The sequence below is a fragment of the Ovis canadensis genome, chromosome 7 (assembly GCF_042477335.2).
Source record: "Ovis canadensis isolate MfBH-ARS-UI-01 breed Bighorn chromosome 7, ARS-UI_OviCan_v2, whole genome shotgun sequence".
NCBI lineage: Eukaryota > Metazoa > Chordata > Mammalia > Artiodactyla > Bovidae > Ovis > Ovis canadensis.
This window is the reverse complement of record NC_091251.1, coordinates 99,271,096-99,291,165: the sequence shown is the minus strand read 5'-3', so window position 1 is coordinate 99,291,165 and position 20,070 is coordinate 99,271,096. Positions and strand designations below refer to the sequence as shown.

The window sequence follows — 20,070 nt, the reverse complement described above, 5'->3', positions numbered from 1 at the left end:
CTGAACTGAAAATAAAGTGACTTAAAAGGCATCTCAACTTCGTTATTATCATGCTTAGGGAATGCTCTATCATGTCATAGCGTAAGAGCGATGCGTTTGGGGTTTTCTTAAGTGAACCGTGTATCCCAGAACTCTGGTTGACAATGGAACCGAATTGTAGTCTTTTTCAAAGAACTACAAGTCCCAGAAGGCCGTTCGGCTAGGGCGCCTGCGCAGCGCGCGCTCCTTCCTTTCCACAGCTCTCCGCCCGGGAAAGGCCCGCCCCGCGGTGCTGTCGCTCGCGCTGGAAGAAGCGGAAGAAGATGGCGCTCACCAGGTGGGTTTGTTGATTCGGGTCCTCGATACGGAAGGGTCTGGGAGTACCCACCTTTTTCATTTCTCTGCCCACACTCCCCGGGCCGTCACCAGGCTCGGGCCACAGAGCATCTGTAAGCCGAGGCCACGGCTGGGCCTTCCTGCAGGCCGCTGGGACGGCTAGGCCTCGCCGAAGCTGGGGTCTTTCCTTAGCGGCTTCCCGGGTTGCCTTCGCCCCCTCGCTAGGGCCGAAAGTCGCGGCGTAGCCAATAGGTCTCTGGCCTGAGAGACCGCGGAGTCGCGCGTGTTTTTCGTTTGAGCGTCTTGGGGGTGTGGAGGGCTCCGCCTCTGGTCCGCGGCTCGGGTGGGCGCGATGCGAGTGTGTGGAGGGCAGGGGCTTATTTGGGCAGAGTGGAGCGGGCGGGAGACGGCGACTGCCTGGCTGTTTTTTCGCCGAAGTCTTTTCTTCTGTTTCTGTCCTAAACCAGGACTCCTGGGAAAAAAGGGCTGGGGAGAGCGGTACTGAAGGAGATTTAAAATCAAAAGCTACGGTAGTGGCCGCTGTCTGCTAGTTACCGTCGCTGCCCGCACTTTTAACTTTGGGCTTTTTTAGAATTTCTTCCCTTAGATAGAACCGAGTATGATTTTTGCGGTTCCCGGTTGCCTTGGCAACTGCAAGTGATTAAAGTGGTCCCCGCCTTTAAGGAAAAGATGCTTAAAGAAGAGATTCGAAGGAGTTACGTAACTCCGACCTTGCTGCCCCATCTCAGTAGAAAACTTTACACGCAAACGAACTGCAACGGGAAAAGTTGACTGCCCAAGAGGGTAAAGAAAGGAATCGCGTTAGGACATCTGCCTCAGCTCCCCTGACACTCTTCATTCTCCTTGTTCGCCTTTGTCTTGGCTGATGACCGTTATGAACCGTAAAAATACTTGGATGAGAGATTTCTTTTGGGTGCCTTGTTCTGTCCTAGGGTTTGTGTGTATACAGAAGGAAAATCTGACAGTCTTTGGCAGCAGGGCAGATTGGGGTACAAGGCCTACAGATATGAAACGAAGAATACAGAATGCTTATTATGTAGTACTAGCGTGAAGTGCAAAAAGAATTAGATGGAATGGGCTGAATGAACTGGAGCATTTTCTTTAGTAAGTGTTGCAGGCAGCAAACATGCGAGTGAGTGCCCTCCAGGTGGGAGGCAGTGTGACAGAGACTAGTAGTGTTATGAGGAAAGGCTTTGTGGAAAAGATGGAATTGAAAAGGACACAGAGCAAAAATACCAGAGATCTTGTCGGCATTGGGTGCTTAAAATTGCGATAGCAGAGTGCAGTCATTAAGTAGCTTGTCTTGGGGACTTACATGGAGTTTTAGCTGATTTGGTTTCTATAGACAGTTTCAAGTTTCCAGGTGAAGTGTTGTTATCGCTAAGATCTCCCAGAGATTCTTAACAGCAGAGACTAGTAAAAAGGAAAGGATAGACTAAGATGTCTCCACAGCGGCTCTATTGACATTTGGGGCTGGATAATTCATTCTTGTATGGGGCCTCCCTGCCTACATTAAGATGTTCATGAGTATCTTTAGCTTGTACCCAGTAGATGCCGGTGGCATCCCCACCTCTTCTCTTCCCTCTGCTTCACAAGTTATAACAAAATGTTTCCAGGTGTTGTCAGATATCTGCATTGTAGTTATTTTGCCCGCAGTTGAGAAATACTGAGGTAGACTTTTGTTCACTTAAGCAGCCCACCCCTACCATAGGAAAGTACCTCATGGGATTGTCATCCTTTACAGGGAACAGCAATATTAAGACTCTCTGGAAGGCTAGGATGCGTTCTCATTATAATCCAGGCCAGATTACCTGTTTACTAGATTGTCCAAACTCTGCCTTGACAAACTGCCTGCCTTTTGATCATTTTAGTGACTAGAATGATCATTTTCTTCCAACAAAAGGTAAAAGAGAAATGAAACCTAAGTAAATATTTTGGCTTGTTTCTGACTTTGTATCCCTCTATGTGTTAGTATACATGGTTTACTGGAAACAGCTATGGTATAAGCCCAAAATGTTTTGACTCCTTTCATCCATTCATTTGCTTAGTAAATTGCATATGTTGGGATTGCATGGATTGAAAGTACTTTGTGTCAGCTAGTGTTGCTATTGATTCTGTCAGGGACTCTTCTTACCCTCAGAGTTTACATTCTAGGGAAGACAGACTATAGGAGTAAACAAATCAGTAATACAATTTCAGGTAGTAAGTACTAGGAATAAAATAAAGGTATAGAGAGTGACACAAAGAGCAGGGTGGAATGCTGTTTTGGTCAGGTAACAGCTGTAGGGAGGTATAATTGAGCAGGGACAGGAATACTGAGAAGCAAGCACTAAAGAATCTGATGAAGAGTTTTCTTAATAAGTAAATAGAATACCTATGGCAGTGGGAAAGCAGATATAAGGATACAGAAATGATTTGTTTAAAGAAAAGCAGTAAGTTTGTGACCGAAAAATGATGAGTGCAAAGAGTAGAGTGAAGTTATTTCTCCAGCCAACATTTGAGTAAAGCCCTATTGTGAGCTAGTTAGGCAGTGCTTTAAGAGTTAAGGATTAAAGAAACAGAAAGTGATTCCTGCCCTCAAGTTGCCCACAGTCTAATGAGAGAAAGAAAGATAAATCGATAGTGATTGCAGTACAGTAAGACAGATGTAGTAGTGGTGTGCAGAGGGTCTTATGAGAGCATAGGTGAAGGGTAACTAACTTACGCTGGGGGAATTGTGGAACAGCTCCAAAAAATCAAATGTTTATGGAACACACACTGAATGGTAGCCAGACTCTGTGCCACGTTGTTCATGGGTGGTCTCATTTAATACTTAAAACAGCTCTGAGAGGTAGATAATCTTTTGGTCCATCATTACAAATGAGGAAACTGAAGTTCAGAGAGGTAAGCAACTAAAAGTTAGTGTGTGGCATGGACAGCTTCTGAACTCAGAGTTCTTACCATCACATTACCTGACCCGCCAGATTGGATTAGATTCTTCTGATATACACTATCGCAACACTTTGTACTTTTTCTGATCACTTAGTATAACTGGTAATTACGGAGTTATGTGATTTTGATCTCTCTCTACAGCACCCATCTATCTTTCTCAGTTCATCGTCTCCTTTCCTACCTAGCACAGTGCTAGCACCCCAGCAACCAATAAATATTTTTTTAATAAATAAGCTCTGCTGCTTATTCAAATATTCTTACTAGCCAAGAATCACAAAGGGACCCTAACTTTTCCATTGGGTATATTATTTACATACTGGAATCCTTTTGTGGTACTTTGGTATATCTCTGTAATAACTTTTATCATACTTAAAAGTTAAGAATGGTTAAAACCTCTTAAGTTTTAAATTACATCCCAAACTAGATACCCTTGGGGAAATGCACTTAAATATGCATCTCCTGTTTTCTTTTTTATCCACCTCTTTGTCACTTTCAGTGCTAATACTTATTTTTTTGTATTAATGCTAAAATAGTTAAATGTAGGAAGCATAAGGGTAAAATAGTTAAAAATAAGGAGTATAAGAATAGTAAAGTGCTCGGTTCAGCAGCACATGTACTAAAATTGGAACAATACAGAGAAGATTAGCATGGCCCCTGCACAAGGATGGCATGCATGAAGGGAATGTGAAATTCGTGAGGCGTTCCTTTTTTTTTTTTAAGGGGTATTAAAGACAGTAAGACCATCGTATTCTAGAGAGTTGACCCCTCGGTAATTGAGAAAATTTACTTGTTACAAGAAAAGAAATGTGGAGGCATAAAAACTAGTGGTTTATTATGTGAAATTTCTTAATTCTGGGCACTGGTTGCCTGCATCCTGGTCAGATATTTTTACTGTATGTCTCTTAGTACTTATTTCTTTTCCAGGCGTAATAAAGCAACAAATATTTAACCCTGCCATAAATCATTGGAAACTTTGCTCTTTTGCCCAAAGGAAGAAATATAATAGGAAAATAGTGTTTGATGGGCAAATTGCAATAATAAAATGTAAGAATTTTTTAAATTCTTACTTTTTCTGTCTTTGTTTCTAGCTTTTTACCTGCACCTACTCAGCTGTCTCAGGACCAGCTTGAGGCTGAAGAAAAGGCACGATCCCAGAGATCACGACAGACCTCACTGGTCTCCTCCCGAAGAGAGCCTCCCCCGTATGGTTACCGGAAAGGCTGGATACCTCGGTTATTAGAGGTAAACGGTTTTACTGAAATTTATTATAGCACCTTTGTAAAGTAAATGTAAACCCTAGAACTGTTGCATATGAGTTCCAGTGTGATAGAGATTCTAGTTGTGAGCTCTCAAGACATGTACTTCTCTCAGAAGATTGAGCTTTTTGTCTTGCTTATTCTCACTGGTTTGTGATCACTAGAGAAGTATACCAATGTATGTCTCTTACGTCAAACTGTCACTCATGTACAGAAGAAATTAACGTACTCTTTCTAAATTGGGACTCACAGTGTATGGAAAATAATGGGGAGGTGAGAGAGAAAAATGAAAGAATGGTTCCACATTTGGGTACCTTTCCCTCCCTGTTCCCTGCGTGCACAGTGCCACATCACCCTGAAGAAGCAACTCTTCTCCAGGGAAAACTCTGGCAGCATTTGCTTTTCTGATTTCTTTCCTGTTAGTTGTAGTGGATAGAACACTGACGAGAAGATTCTTTTTATTAATTTTTTTTTTCTGTATAGCTGTGTTCCTTACTATTTGTGTGACCCTGGACAGATCCTAAGCTCTCTTCCTCTGTTTTCTTACCGTCGGTAGGAGAATGTACAGCTTAGATCAGTTTGGGAGAAGGTATAAGAGACAGAATTTGATGGTTAATTCAGAGGCAGTGAGGGAGGAGGAATCTGAAATGATCTTTTTATGTCTCTAGCTAGATCACAAAGAAAAGACTTTGTTAGCAGCACTTATTCTCCTCATTACTCAGGATCTTGTACATCAGTTCAATGTGTATTCCCTTCCCTAATTCCAGGGGCAGACTGCCCATGCTTGATCACCTTTTTTACCTAGGGAGAAATGCAGACACTTGAGGCTTGCCTCCCCAAGGCCTCTTCCTTTTCTTCTCCATCTTCCTATTTTCATTCTGACTCCTGCAAATTTTCCTCCTCCACTTCCCAAGGGATATAATTGCCCTATTAAAAATCTCTGTGCCTATTTATTTGTACCCAGTTATTATAATTTTATCACTTTGTTTTGTTCTGTCTTTATATGGTTATAATTTTGCTTCACAAATAGAAAGGGTCAAGTCCTAAACTTTTTTTCATATGCCTCCAAGTGGTGATAATGGAACTAATTATTCATTGGATTGAAATATGTTGCTCAGCACCTATATAAAACCAACTGTATTCTCAGCCTCTCTCCTTTGTCATTATTCCTGCCTGCCACATTCTTTGTACAGCCTCAAAGAGGAACAGCCAGCTAAATCATGTCTTCTCCTAACATATTCCCAGGTGTTTTTTGTTTGGTTGGTTTTTGTTCAACTATACTCTGTTCTTTATTAATTCTAGTGTCTGAAGGCCAGCCTTCTGATACCTCTGAAGGTATTTTTGTGTTGTTGCTTTTATTTTCACTGATAATGTTATTTGTGAGAAGCAGAGCAAAATAAATGATTGTCAAGGAGGCCATAATGCTGCCTTATCTGGGGCAAAAAGGTAGTACTTGCCATTATCTAATAGAAGACTGGAGTGTCTCTTTCATGGGATTATAGATATTCTGAGTTTGGCCTCTCAGTAGATTAGAGTGAGGATGGCAGGCTTCATCTACATACAACAGAAATTGCATCCTTACTTGCATTTCAGTATCAGGACATTTAACATTTAGTACTATTAGTTTTTAAAAGCTTACATAACTATCATAGGATTCCTATATCCTGGTAGAGCCGACCAGCTTATTTGAAAATCAATCCAAAATGGCCACCTGATGGAAACACTGTGAATGCTTCTTGAGGAGAGTGAATATTCTGTGGAAGAAAGCATTTTGTTCTAGTTTTTAAAGTAAAAGCTATGATTTTCTGGCAAGCTTAGTGACCGCATAATGCTACATCTAAGTCCTGAAGTGCTTGTTATAGTTGAAGAACTCTAGCAAATCTGAGGAGAAGACAGTGGCACCCAACTCAGGTACTCTTGCCTGGCAAATGCCATGGACGGAGGAGCCTGGTGGGCTGCAGTCCATGGGGTCACTAGGAGTTGGACACAACTGAGCAACTTCTCTTTCACTTTTCACTTTCATGCATTGGAGAAGGAAATGGCACCCCACTCCAGCATTCTTGCCTGGAGAATCCCAGGGATGGGGGAGCCTGATGGGTTGCCATCTCTGGGGTCGCACAGGGCCGGGCACGACTGAGCGACTTTCCTTTCACTTTTCACTTTAATGCATTGGAGAAGGAAATGGCAGCCCACTCCAGCGTTCTTGCCTGGAGAATCCCAGGGACATGGGACCCTGGTGGGCTGCCGTCTCTGGGGTCTCACAGGGTCGGGCACGACTGAGCGACCTGGCGGCAGCAGATCTGAGCACATGTTAGCTTGATGGCTTGGGAACAGTTAGGGCCATTCCAGGGACTGTTTTACCTATTTTCCGCCTGATTTACAAGAAAACACCTTCAACTCTATTATTTGTTTTAAAAGATGTCAAACCTTTCTTTAGCAAGTAAGCATGTTATTACCTAGAAAATCATATATCTAGGATCTAATGAAATGTTTCTTGAAGGAGGAGGACATATCAAAGTGGCTATTTTCATAAATTTTTTTCATCAAATCCCCTCTAAATGATGAATGTTAATAGATTTTTCCTCTGATTTCTTGCCCTTTCTTGAGCTAAGATACTTCAGTTTAGTAGGAAATGTAAGGCTTTTGGAGTCAAAAGATATGGGTTCCACAAGACAAGGGTGCCCACTTTTACCACTACTATTCAACATAGTTCTGGAAGTTTTGGCCACAGCAATCAGAGCAGAAAAAGAAATAAAAGGAATCCAAACTGGAAAAGAAGAAGTAAAACTTTCACTGTTTGAAGATGACGTGATCGTCTACATAGAAAACCCTAAAGACTCCACCGGAAAATTACTAGAGCTACTCAATGAATATAGTAAAGTTGCAGGATAAAATCAACATTCAGAAATCCCTTGCATTCCTATACACTAATAATGAGAAAGTAGAAAAAGAAATTAAGGAAACAATTCCATTCACCATTGCAATGAAAAGAATAAAATACTTAGGAATATATCTACCTAAAGAAACTAAAGACCTATATATAGAAAACTATAAAACACTGATGAAAGAAATCAAAGAGGACACTAATAGATGGAGAAATATACCATGTTCATGGATCGGAAGAATCAATATAGTGAACATGAGTATACTACCCAAAGCAATTTACAAATTCAATGCAATCCCTATCAAGCTACCAGCCATATTTTTCACAGAACTAGAACAAATAATTTCAAGATTTGTATGGAAATACAAAAAACCTCGAATAACCAAAGCAATCTTGAGAAAGAAGAATGGAACTGGAGGAATCAACTTGCCTGACTTCAGGCTCTACTACAAAGCCACAGTCATCAAGACAGTACGGTACTGGCACAAAGACAGAAATATAGATCAATGGAACAAAATAGAAAGCCCAGAGAGAAATCCACACACCTATGGACACCTTATCTTTGACAAAGGAGGCAAGAATATACAATGGACTAAAGACAATCTCTTTAACAAGTGGTGCTGGGAAAACTGGTCAACCACTTGCGAAAGAATGAAACTAGATCACTTTCTAACACCGCACACAAAAATAAACTCAAAATGGATTAAAGATCTAAATGTAAGACCAGAAACTATAAAACTCCTAGAGGAGAACATAGGCAAAACACTCTCCGACATAAATCACAGCAGGAACCTCTATGATCCACCTCCCAGAATTCTGGAAATAAAAGCAAAATTGAACAAATGGAATCTAATTAAAATTAAAAGCTTCTGCACAACAAAGGAAACTATAAGCAAGGTGAAAAGACAGCCTTCTGAATGGGAGAAATTAATAGCAAATGAAACAACTGACTAACAACTCATCTCAAAAATATACAAGCAACTTATGCAGCTCAATTCCAGAAAAATAAACGACCCAATCAAAAAATGGGCCAAAGAACTAAATAGACATTTCTCCAAAGAAGACATACGGATGGCTAACAAACACATGAAAAGATGCTCAACATCACTCATTATTAGAGAAATGCAAATCAAAACCACAATGAGGTACCACTTCACACCAGTCAGAATGTCTGCGATCCAAAAATCTGTAAGCAATACATGCTGGAGAGGGTGTGGAGAAAAGGGAACCCTTCTACACTGTTGGTGGGAATGCAAACTAGTGCAGCCACTATGGAGAACAGTGTGGAGATTCCTTTAAAAATTGCAAATAGAACTGCCTTATGACCCAGCAATCCCACTTCTGGGCATACACACTGAGGAAACCAGAATCGAAAGAGACACATGTACCCCAATGTTCATCGCAGCACTGTTTATAATAGCCAGGACATGGAAACAATCTAGATGTCCATCAGCAGATGAATGGATAAGAAAGCTGTGGTACATATACACAATGGAGTATTACTCAGCCGTTAAAAAGAATACATTTGAATCAGTTCTGATGAGATGGATGAAACTGGAGCTGATTATACAGAGTGAAGTAAGCCAGAAAGAAAAACACCAATACAGTATACTAACACATATATATGGAATTTAGAAAGATGGCAATGACAACCCTGTATGCAAGGCAGCAAAAAAGACACAGATGTGTATAGCGGACTTTTGGACTCAGAGGGAGAGGGAGAGGGTGGGATGATTTGGGAGAATGGCATTGAAACATGTATACTGTCATGTAAAAATCGAATCGCCAGTCTATGTCCAATGCAGGATACAGCATGCTTGGGGCTGGTGCACGGTGATGACCCAGAGGGATGTTATGGGGAGGGAGGTGGGAGGGGGGTTCATGTTTGGGAACGCATGTACACCCGTGATGGATTCAAGTCAATGTATGGCAAAACCAATACAGTATTGTAAAGTAAAATAAAGTAAAAATAAAAATTAAAAAAAAATAAAATAAAATGTAAAAAAATAAAATAAAATAAAATCGTTCCCTGAACTTGAAAAAAAAAAAAAGATACAGGTTTCAGTCCTCATAGCTATCCATGAGACCTTTGAAAAATCACTTTTAATTTTTCTAAACTTATTTTTTCCATATGAAAATATGAGGTGTTGAAGAACTACAAGAATTAAATGAGAATATATGTGTGAATTATATTTTGTAAGTTTTAATAAGGTACTAAGCAAATATTGACTATGCCAAAGCCTTTGTGTGGATCACAACAAACTGTGGAAAATTCTGAAAGAAATGAGAATATCAGACCACCTGACCTGCCTCTTGAGAAACCTATATGCAGGTCAGGAAGCAACAGTTAGAACTGGCCGTAGAACAACAGACTGGTTCCAAATAGGAAAAGGAGTAGGTCAAGGCTGTATATTGTCACCCTGCTTATTTAACTTCTATGCAGAGTACATCATGAGAAACGCTGGGCTGGAAGAAGCACAAGCTGGAATCAAGATTGCCGGGAGAAATGTCAGTAACCTCAGATATGCAGATGACACTACCATTATGGCAGAATGTGAAGAAGAACTAAAAAGCCTCTTGATGAAAGTGAAACAGGAGAGTGAAAAAGTTGGCTTAAAGCTCAACATTCAGAAAACGAAGATCATGGCCTCTGGTCCCATCACTTCATGGGAAATAGATGGGGAAACAGTGGAAACAGTGTCAGACTATTTTTCGGGGCTCCAAAATCACTGCAGATGGTGATTGCAGCCATGAAATTAAAAGATGCTTACTCCTTGGAAGAAAAGTTATGACCAACCTAGATAGCATATTGAAAAGCAGAGATACTGCTTTGCCAGCAAAGGTCCGTCTAGTCAAGGCTATGGTTTTTCCAGTGGTCATGTATGGATGTGAGAGTTGGACTGTGAAGAAAGCTGAGTGCCAAAGAATTGATGCGTTTGAACTGTGGTGTTGGAGAAGACTCTTGAGAGTCCCTTGGACTGCAGGGAGATCCAACGAGTCCATTCTAAAGGAGATCAGTCCTGGGTGTTCATCGGAAGGACTGATGCTGAAGCTGAAACTCCAATACTTTGGCCACCTCATGAGAAGAGTTGACTCATTGGAAAAGACCCTGATGCTGGGAGGGATTGGGGGCAGAACGAGAAGGGGCAGAAGGGGACGACAGAGAATGAGATGGCTGGATGGACTGACTCGATGGACATGAGTTTGAGTAAACTCCGGGAGTTGTTGATGGACAGGGAGGCCTGGTGTGCTGCGATTCATGGGATCGCAAAGAGTAGGACATGACTGAATGACTGAACTGAACTGAAGCAAATATTATTAATTTAATAAAACTTTAAATTTAATGTCCATATGTTAACTTGAATGATAGACTTTTTCTGTAATTTTAAACTTCATTGGCAGACTTAGCTTTCTCCTTTAGAAGTCTTAATTCTGTCTTCTAAATAATTATATGTAATCATCATTAGAAATGTGGTACACTCATTTCGGGTTGCTTCCTATTTGCTCTCATGCAGCACTGAATAAATACTATCATGTTCTTAAAATCTGAAGAAGAAATATAATTCTTTACTTTTTCTCTTTTTTGGCTGTGCTGCACAGCTTGCAGAATCTTAGTTCCCTGGCCAGGGATTGAATCCAGGCTGTGGTGATGAAAGCCTGGAATCCTAACCACTAGGCCACCAGGGAACTCCCCATTTCTTTACATTTCTGCTCTAACTATAGCTTGACCTGTCTTTCACTAAGAAAATTATGTATGCTAAAATGAAAAATCTTTTCCTTATACTAAACATTTTGCTTAATTTCTTCCTGCCATGTACTTAAAATCCAGATCCTTGCCACGATCTAGGAGCTGTTTCATGATCTGATGTTTGTTGTCTTCCCAAACAGACTTAATCGCTTATATGTCTGTACCTCTGCCCTAAATAAGCTACAGCCCCACTAGACCTCATTTCCTGGAACATGCTGAGCTCAGTCTTCACACTTGCTATTTAATCTGCCTAGAAAATGCTTCCCTCAGATCTTCCCATGACTGATTTCTCATCATTCAGGCTTTACCTCATACTACCTCTTCACAAAGGTTATCCCAACCACACTATCAAAAACAGCCTGTCTTCCCAGCCCCTTTATTGCTTTCAAGGCATTTATCACAAGCCAGAAATTATGCCTTTTATATCTTTGCCCACTAAAATGTACACTCCATAAGATCAGAGACCCCTGCTTTGTTTACTGCCATTTCTCTAGCATCTAGCATAAGGGCTCAATAGTTACCTGCTGAAAGAGTGACTGTATCTTAAATCTCAAGTTACTATTATTGAACATTCTTTTTATTTCTCTTTATTTATATAGGATTTTGGAGATGGAGGGGCTTTTCCAGAGATCCACGTGGCCCAGTATCCCCTGGATATGGGACGAAAGAAAAAAATGTCAAATGCATTGGCCATTCAGGTGGATGCTGAAGGAAAAATTAAGTATGATGCAATTGCTCGACAAGGACAGTCAAAAGACAAGGTAACCCTCTCATTGATTTTTTCCCCCATTGATAAATATTTCGTGAGAAGTCTTTTTTTTTTTTTAATTGTGTGAAAATGATAACTCTTTGGCCATTTAGTTTATGTCAAAAGTAACAATGAAGTATACTTAGGCTAACTGAAGATGACTTCATAACAGTATGAACAATATAACATGGCTTCATAACAGCAATGACTTTTTCCTTAGAAATTCCTCAAGTTGATGATAAGTTTATATATATTAATACTTAGGGATTCCATGTATTTGTTTTACATTTTAAAAACAATCCTTGTTTCCCTTCCAGTTTTATTGAGATATAATTGACATACAGCATCATATATGAAAAACAGTTCTTTTATAATACTAGCTTTTTTTAAGTACTAGTAAATTTTTTAAAATCTACAATTCTGGCAGTCCTAAAAAAATCAAAATTTAGTTTTGTCTATAGTCTTTTCTATTTCTCTTCCAAAATACGTACATACTTAATTATTTTGATGGTTCGTCTGAATAGAATAAATCACATAAACTTCTTTCTTCCTTGATTAAGTACAAAACTGGCACTTGCTAGTTTTAGGATGGCCCTGCTTACAAAGTAATCCAAAGACCAAAAATAAAATTTGTTTAAAATAACCTCATCATAGAGCAGCCACACCCAGAGCCAAGGAACTGTTTTTAAGACCTAGTTTTTTTCTTATAAATAAATACTCCAAATAGAGATAAAAGATCTCTTTAGAATTGATTGTACTGGGGACAGTACCTGAGAACCTTCAGTACCTATCCTTTGCTTCTTCTTTCTCTCCCAAACATTCTCATTTTACTCTCTAAGACAGCACTGATGATATATCATTGTTTGCTCCTCCATCATGGCTGCTAGTTTAGGGGGAGAACAATTATGCAGTCATGCAAATTTATATCTCAGATTTCAACTGGCCTCCCTTGATGTTCCTCCAAGCTTAATTCCTACTCTTCTCCATCCTCTCTCAGTTTAACAGGTGACTCCCCATCTATTTGCACATAAGACTGTTGGAAGAAAATTGTTGGCTTTCTTTATCTTGCATTTGCCTTTTTGTCTTGACTGTTCCTTTTGTCTTTATAACAAATCTCTTCCTATCTAAATCTAATCTTTTCAAGTGTATTCTAGTGTATCCTAGATCTCATCTCTTCCCCTTTCCTTCGTAACGTCACTTTTACACGTATTCCCGCTTTATATATATACACATACATGCAAATATATGTATCTTTTTTTTTAAATAAATGAGATTTTAATTCTCATAACTCCCATAGACTTGATTTTTTTTTTTTTTTACTTTTACTGTTTTAAAGATTTTTTATTAGTACATAGAGGTCTACTTCATTAAGAAAAATCTAAATAGATTTTCATTGTGGCCTTGTGCCCTAATTGTTTTTTTTTTTTAATTTTTTTAATTTTAAAATATTTAATTCTTACATGCGTTCCCAAACATGAACCCCCCCCTCCCACCGCCCTCCCCATAACATCTCTCTGGGTCATCCCCATGCACCAGCCCCAATCATGCTGTATCCTGCGTCAGACATAGATTGGCAATTCGATTCTTACATGATAGTATACATGTTAGAATGCCATTCTCCCAAATCACCCCACCCTCTCCCTCTCCCTCTGAGTCTAAAAGTCTGTTATACACATCTGTGTCCCTAATTGTTTTTAAACATTGAAAATTTCCAGTTTTTTACTTTTGCAAGCAGTGCTTTAGTCAAGATCCGTATATAACTATCCTTTTGCACATCAGTGTTTTGTATAACAGCTTCCCTGATGGCTCAGGGGTATAGAATCCATCTGTCAGTGCAGGAGATGTAGGTTCCATCCCTGTGTTGGGAAGGTCCCCTGAAGAAGGCAATGCCACCCCACTCCAGTATTCTTGCCTGGACAGAGGATCCTGGTGGGCTACAACCCACGGGGTCACAAGAGAGTCAGATACGACTAAACAACAGCAACAGATTTGTATAAAATAAATTCTTAGTATATGTATTGGGTCAGAGGATATTCACATTTCACATGTGACATATAATGCCAGTATGTTCTCTAAAAAGCCTTTGCCTAACATTCATTCTATTCTGTTGTATTTCCCTCAGACTCTCAATCTGTTAGTTGCCATGATTTATCTTATTTCTTCAACATTTCTCAGGTATTTCCATCTCTGCTACTTAGTTCAGACCCTTATCTTTTCTTGCATAATTTATTGCAGCAAAATCTGAACCCCTCTCCTTGCCATTTGTCTTAACCTGCATGAAAAAACGGTGGTTCTTGTTTTTCTGTTTCTCTCTCTCTCCCCACCACAAACACAGCATAAGCGTGCACACTTAAAATCTTTCCACAATCTTTAGGATGAAAACCAGCCAAGCACCTAATGAGATACTTGGCCTCTTGCTTACCTTTCTAGCCTAGCATCAATGTTCATGACCAGAATATTGAAATCTAAAAATTGAAAGTCCAGTTTTAGCCATTCTGTTTATTTTCAGTACAAAATTATCAACATTACAGGTTGTTGTTACAGAAGAAGAACCTTTCAGGCATTCCTCGTAATATGTCTGCTATAAGGAACTTCTTGCAGTTCCCCTGTTATGACACATTTTTACCTGGGGAACTTCCCCTGTGTGCCCTCTCATGCTAGGAAAAGTCCTCTCCCTGTTCTTTCTTATGACTAAATTCTCTTGCTTTCAACTCACGTGTCTCTATTCCAGTGTAATCTCCCTGATCCTCCTTGGCTGGATTGGGTGTCCTTTCTCCCTATTCCCTATGTTTAGTAGCAGTCATCACCTTTTGTTGTAATTATCCTTTCACTAATAACAGTCTATGGTGTTTAATTATAAACTCCTTGAGTATAGAGATTATGTCTTTATTTTCCTCTTTGATGCCTAACTTAGTGCCTGACATCTTGACACACAGGCATTCCAAAGTGTTTGTTGGAAGAATTATAGCTGTATATATTGAATAATGGAAAACCACTTTTGCTTGGTGGCTTAGACGGTAAAGAATCTGCCTGCAATGCGGAGACCCAGGTTCAACCCCTGGGTTGGGAAGATCCCCTGGAAAAGGAAATGGCCACCCACTCCAGTATTCTTGCCTGGAGAATTCCATGGATAGAGAAGCCTGGCAGGCTATAGCCCATGGGGTTGCAGAGTCAGACACAACTGAGTGACTAACACACTAACACTTTTTCTGAAGCCACTGCACAGTCCATTCCTACAAAAGGAAAAATAGGTCCCTGTACATGTAGAGCACATCCTGGACATTTATCCGGTACCCAAAGGCCTTTATTTACCTTTATTTTGGTGCATCGCTCTTTCTTTGGAATGGTAACTATTCTTTACTGATATGTGCTACCTTTCCTCTTATTTATTAGGAAAAAGCAACATTTTAGGACAATAATTTGGCATTGACAGGTTGTATAACTTTGAATGAAATATACTTTTAGCCCATTTAAAATGTGTATTGGTGATTCTTTTGTATAGAAAGTAGAGTAGAAATGTTAAAACTGAACTGTTTAATTTTAGATTTCAGTATTCTGGCCAAATAAGGTCTCCAAAGTATTTTTCTTTATACAGTTAAAGCCTTGACATGTCTGTCGATAGTGCAGCCCCTGGACATGAACCCTAGACTAGTAGTTCACAGGGGTACCACTCTCAGGTTCATACTAACCCTGACTCAAATGGGGGAAGCTATACATGTGTAGGAGCGGGTAGTATGTAGGAAATCTCGTTACATCCTCTTAATTTTGCTGTGAACCTAAAACTGCTCTGAAAACTGTTTTTAAATAATAATAAATAACCACAATGAAGATTAAAAAAAGAAGACTACACTCCCTGAATTGAGTAAAAAGATACTGAATAGAGTGACTGCTTTGATGGGAGCTGTATGATGGATTTATTTCCTTCTTGCTGGACTTTATACCCCCGGAATATACATATGAATTCCTTACACACTTTTAATAAATATGTGCTTTATTTTTTAAGTAGATGGATTAATGTATAAAGTTTTTGAATGGATTTAATAATTCAACATTAACTATGCGTTGGTATTTGGAGGAGGGGGATACTTCTTGACTGTTTGGGACTGTCTTGAGCGTTGAATTATGTTTAACATCACTGGCACTATCTATTAAATGCCAGTAGTGCCTCACCTGCATCCCCGCCATTGTTTTAACCAGGAACACTTGACATGTTTTCAAAGACCCTGGGAGCGGAGTTGGAGCTGTTAGCATTGCCCTGTGTGAAAACACTGATTTTCCTGTGGTAATAGGAACTGGCTACTAAATGTACAAGATAAGATTTTTTTAAAATTCATTATTCAGGATGCTGATACGCAGGGTCCTTGACCTAGGATGCAAAGGTTTATTGGATTATTGAATTTGTACTGTATTGTAGTGATTTCTGATCTGTATCAGAAGGATCTGGTATTCTTCAGAAACCAGGGACTTTTCACTGAAATATTAACAGTGAAAGAGCAAGAATGGAAAATGCGTGGGACTTCCCTGGCAGTTCAGTGTTTAAGACTCTGAAGTTCCACTGTAGGGAGTGAGGTTCCATCCCTGTTCAGGGAACTAAGATCCCATGTGCCATGTGGTATGGCCAGAAAAAAAGAATGGAAGATGCTAGCTCTAGGTATAAGAGTTGAACAAGGCAAGGTTCCAAGGGATCATATTCCAGGGCAAGTCTAAGGTCATTGATCTCTCTAAATGTAAATACTGTGTATAAGACTTAATGGTAATACAAAATTGGGAAAGAGAAAAAAATTTAATGTCAATAGAACTAAATCCCTTTTTTGTCCAATGGTGACTTCAGTGGTAAATCTTAAAAAGTGTTTACATTTTTCCATCTGAAATAGTTATATAGGAAATGTTACATATATGATATTACCTAGAAGAATGCCTTCAACCCTCCCCATCTGAAAAAAACCTCCAAACTTTAACCCTAAGATAAATTTTATGTTGTTACCTTGTTCATAATATATCACAAACTATAGTGTTTTGATATAACCAAAAGATAGTGTTTTCTTTCTACCTCTGAAACAGTAGATATGTTGACAGGCTTATCCTTTTAGTCAATCCAGTCCTTTGCCAGTTTTCAGTCATAAAAAGATTCTGTTTCACAGATGAGTTACCACTTTATCTTGTTCACAGAGCTCATTTGTGCTCCTGATACCTTCAAAAGTATATTGTATTTTTCAGATAATCCTCCCCAGTCCCTTTGTCTCCTGAGATGCGAGTTTCTTCAGCGCATTTGATTCTCAGGCAATAAAAATTTGGGGTTTTATAGTTAATTACCTTGGAGGAATCTCGCTCTTCAGATGTCCTTCACTCAGCTTTGTGAGATGCTAGAATCTTATTGATGCTCATTTAAAGGGTTATTAACTTTGGAATACCCAAATAAGAAGCAGCAAATGGCTCTTGTATGCTAAATTAGTATTGAGACTTTATGTTGAGCATGTATGACTATGAGGGAGCCATTTACTTAAAATCCTTTCCTGTAATGATTGCTGTATAAAAGTAGTTAACTCTTCATAGTTTTGGTAGTATTTTCCAGAGATTGTTATATAACTTTTAATTCTTAAGATACAGATTTTTCCATCCTGAAAAGGTGTTCGATTTTGAGGTCAGTTACTGGCTGTGTGATCTTAACGCACTGAGCCTTGCTTTTCTCACTAGAGTGAGCTTCCGAGCACCTTCCAAAATGAACACTGAGAGAATGGTGACACTGCTGCTGCTGTTGCTAAGTCGCTTCAGTCGTGTCTGACTGTGCAACCCCCTAGACAGCAGCCCACCAGGCTCCTCCATCCATGGGATTCTCTAGGCAAGAACACTGGAGTGGGTTGCCATTTCCTTCTCCAATGGTGACACTAGTAGCTCCCATATCAATAAACATGTTTTATGGTAAAGTATCTGTACTTCTTACCTGCTCCCTTTTCCCATTCCTGAGAAAGACAAGCTAGAGATTTTGGCCTATATCCATGATGCAGTTTTTCCAGGAAATCAGAAGCTTATATAAAACCTTCTGCAATCCCAACATGTATACATACACCTTTGACATAGAATAGAGTATCTGTAAAAGTCATGCATTCATTCATTTTTACAAAAACTACTGACTGAAAGCCTCCTGTGAACCAGGCATTGTTATAAGCACTGGAGATACTTTAATGAATAAGAGATTCCTCGTTGTGCACATCTCATAGGGTTGATACAAAAAGTTAAATTCGTTTATATATATATATAACAAAAGAACAGTGGCACAAAATATGTGCTTAATACATGTTAGCTGTTTTGTTATTACTTTAATGGTGAAGACAAAGATTTAAAATAGGTGATTTCGTACTGTGAGCAGTGCTTTAAAGAGAGCAAATAGAGTTCTGTGACACCAAATGATTGGATGGGGAGGAATTGCTCCTGTGGCAAGGGTAGTCATAGGAGGCCTCACCCTTGCATGCGTGACCTTTGAATCAAGACTCAGATTGAGAATCCAGTTAAAGAACTGAGAGCAATATTCTGTAAAGGCCCAGAACTGGGGGAAAGCAAGTTGTTAAGTTGTCCTTTCTCTGTATGTGTGTTAAAGAATGCCTAACTCAAGCATCAAAATCTAGAATGCTGCTTATTTGTTAAATTTCCAATACTTCTATTTTTCTATAAAATTTGCCATGTAGGTTATTATGGAAGTATTCAAGAAGTATACATGAGCATGAAAGTCGGTAATATTCTATTTGGCAGAGGCCCACTGATCAGAAAACAGTCCTAAATGAGTGTGAAATAAGGTGTGTGTATAGGGTTTTTTTTCCATGGAAGAATGTGTTCTGGGTTTTTTGACCATGGCATATGTTCATTTTCTTATCTATGAATACAGATGATGCGATAAAAGACAAACATTACAAGTAGGGCCAGGTCAATGAAATTTTTTAGGCCCACTGGATTTGGAAATTATTCACTAACCTGACTTAAATTCCAATGAGCTTGTAATCCAAGATAATAGGGCTTTAGGCAATTTATATCATCATTAATTTCAAGTCCTAGTGAGCCTCAAAAATAGGGATCACTGATGCGTAAGATTTTGTTGGCACAATTTATTTGGATACTGACTTGATTAGAAGATCTCAAATAATTTAAATGCATGAGGTCAGAGAAAAATTATTAGCTTTTATAGCCAGGGCAGCAATTTGTGTATATATTTTAAGCTTCCTTGGTTTTAAAATCTAAAAGACAAAATCTGTGTCCTAAATTTATAAGTGTGCTGAGAGGACATTTTGACTTCTGAAATGACTTAATGAGGTTGCTTCTCTTCATTCTTTGCTTTTCTTAAGCCTGCTTGTGTTTGAACATTTTAGGTCATTTATAGTAAGTACACTGACCTGGTTCCCAAGGAAGTCATGAATGCAGATGACCCAGACCTTCAAAGACCTGATGAAGAAGCCATTAAAGAGGTAACTGGGAATTAATATATGTAATTATTTTAGATGAGTTTTTACATCTTCATTAACTTTCAAAGCACTCATTGTGGCATTTCTTATTTCAGATAACAGAAAAGACAAGGGTAGCTTTAGAAAAATCTGTATCGCAGAAGGTTGCTGCAGCCATGCCAGTCCGAGCAGCTGATAAACTGGCTCCTGCTCAGTATATCCGGTATGAATCATGCCTGGAGGTTTTAGCTTCATGTTGGAAGTGATTGGAGTTGGGGGTCCTGGTATTCTTTCACTATCCTTAGTCACAGTTGGAAATGCAGTTTTTTGAGTAATTACTTGATGTCTGTAGATTCTTAGTGCAAATGGTAATTAGAATTTTTTAAGATATTAGCTGTCATGCTATTTTAAAACATTTTTTTTACTTTTAGAAATTAACAGTTATACAGACTATATGATGTAAACCACAGTGATGATAGTTTTCCATTTTAAAATTATATGTGTATAATATCTATATAATAATATATTGGAAATATTATATAATACAATACTACTATAATTATTTGATAGTATGCTATAAATATTAATAATGTATTAATATCATTTATATAATAATAGCCATCCTTATAATACTTGTAAATTTTGAGGAATTTTCACTTAACTAAATCTTTATGTGGAAAAATGATTCACATATAGATATTAAGGAAAAATTCAGAGCTGACAGGGCTGCTGCCATT

The 20,070-nt window shown here is 38.9% G+C and overlaps 1 protein-coding gene and 1 pseudogene across 1 annotated transcript in view; both read left to right on the top strand.

Annotated features, from left to right (window-relative positions):
• Positions 1 to 212: 212 nt before the first annotated feature.
• Positions 213 to 20,070, top strand: part of SNW1 (SNW domain containing 1) — a 37,264-nt gene continuing 17,406 nt past the window's right edge. The window contains exons 1-5 of the mRNA XM_069597188.1: positions 213 to 316; positions 4,356 to 4,509; positions 11,755 to 11,916; positions 19,262 to 19,357; positions 19,450 to 19,556. Of these exons, the coding sequence (XP_069453289.1) occupies positions 303 to 316; positions 4,356 to 4,509; positions 11,755 to 11,916; positions 19,262 to 19,357; positions 19,450 to 19,556 (533 nt within the window). The 5' untranslated portion in view covers positions 213 to 302. The remainder of the gene's footprint in view (positions 317 to 4,355; positions 4,510 to 11,754; positions 11,917 to 19,261; positions 19,358 to 19,449; positions 19,557 to 20,070) is intronic.
• Positions 3,860 to 3,980, top strand: LOC138444434 (U6 spliceosomal RNA; annotated as a pseudogene).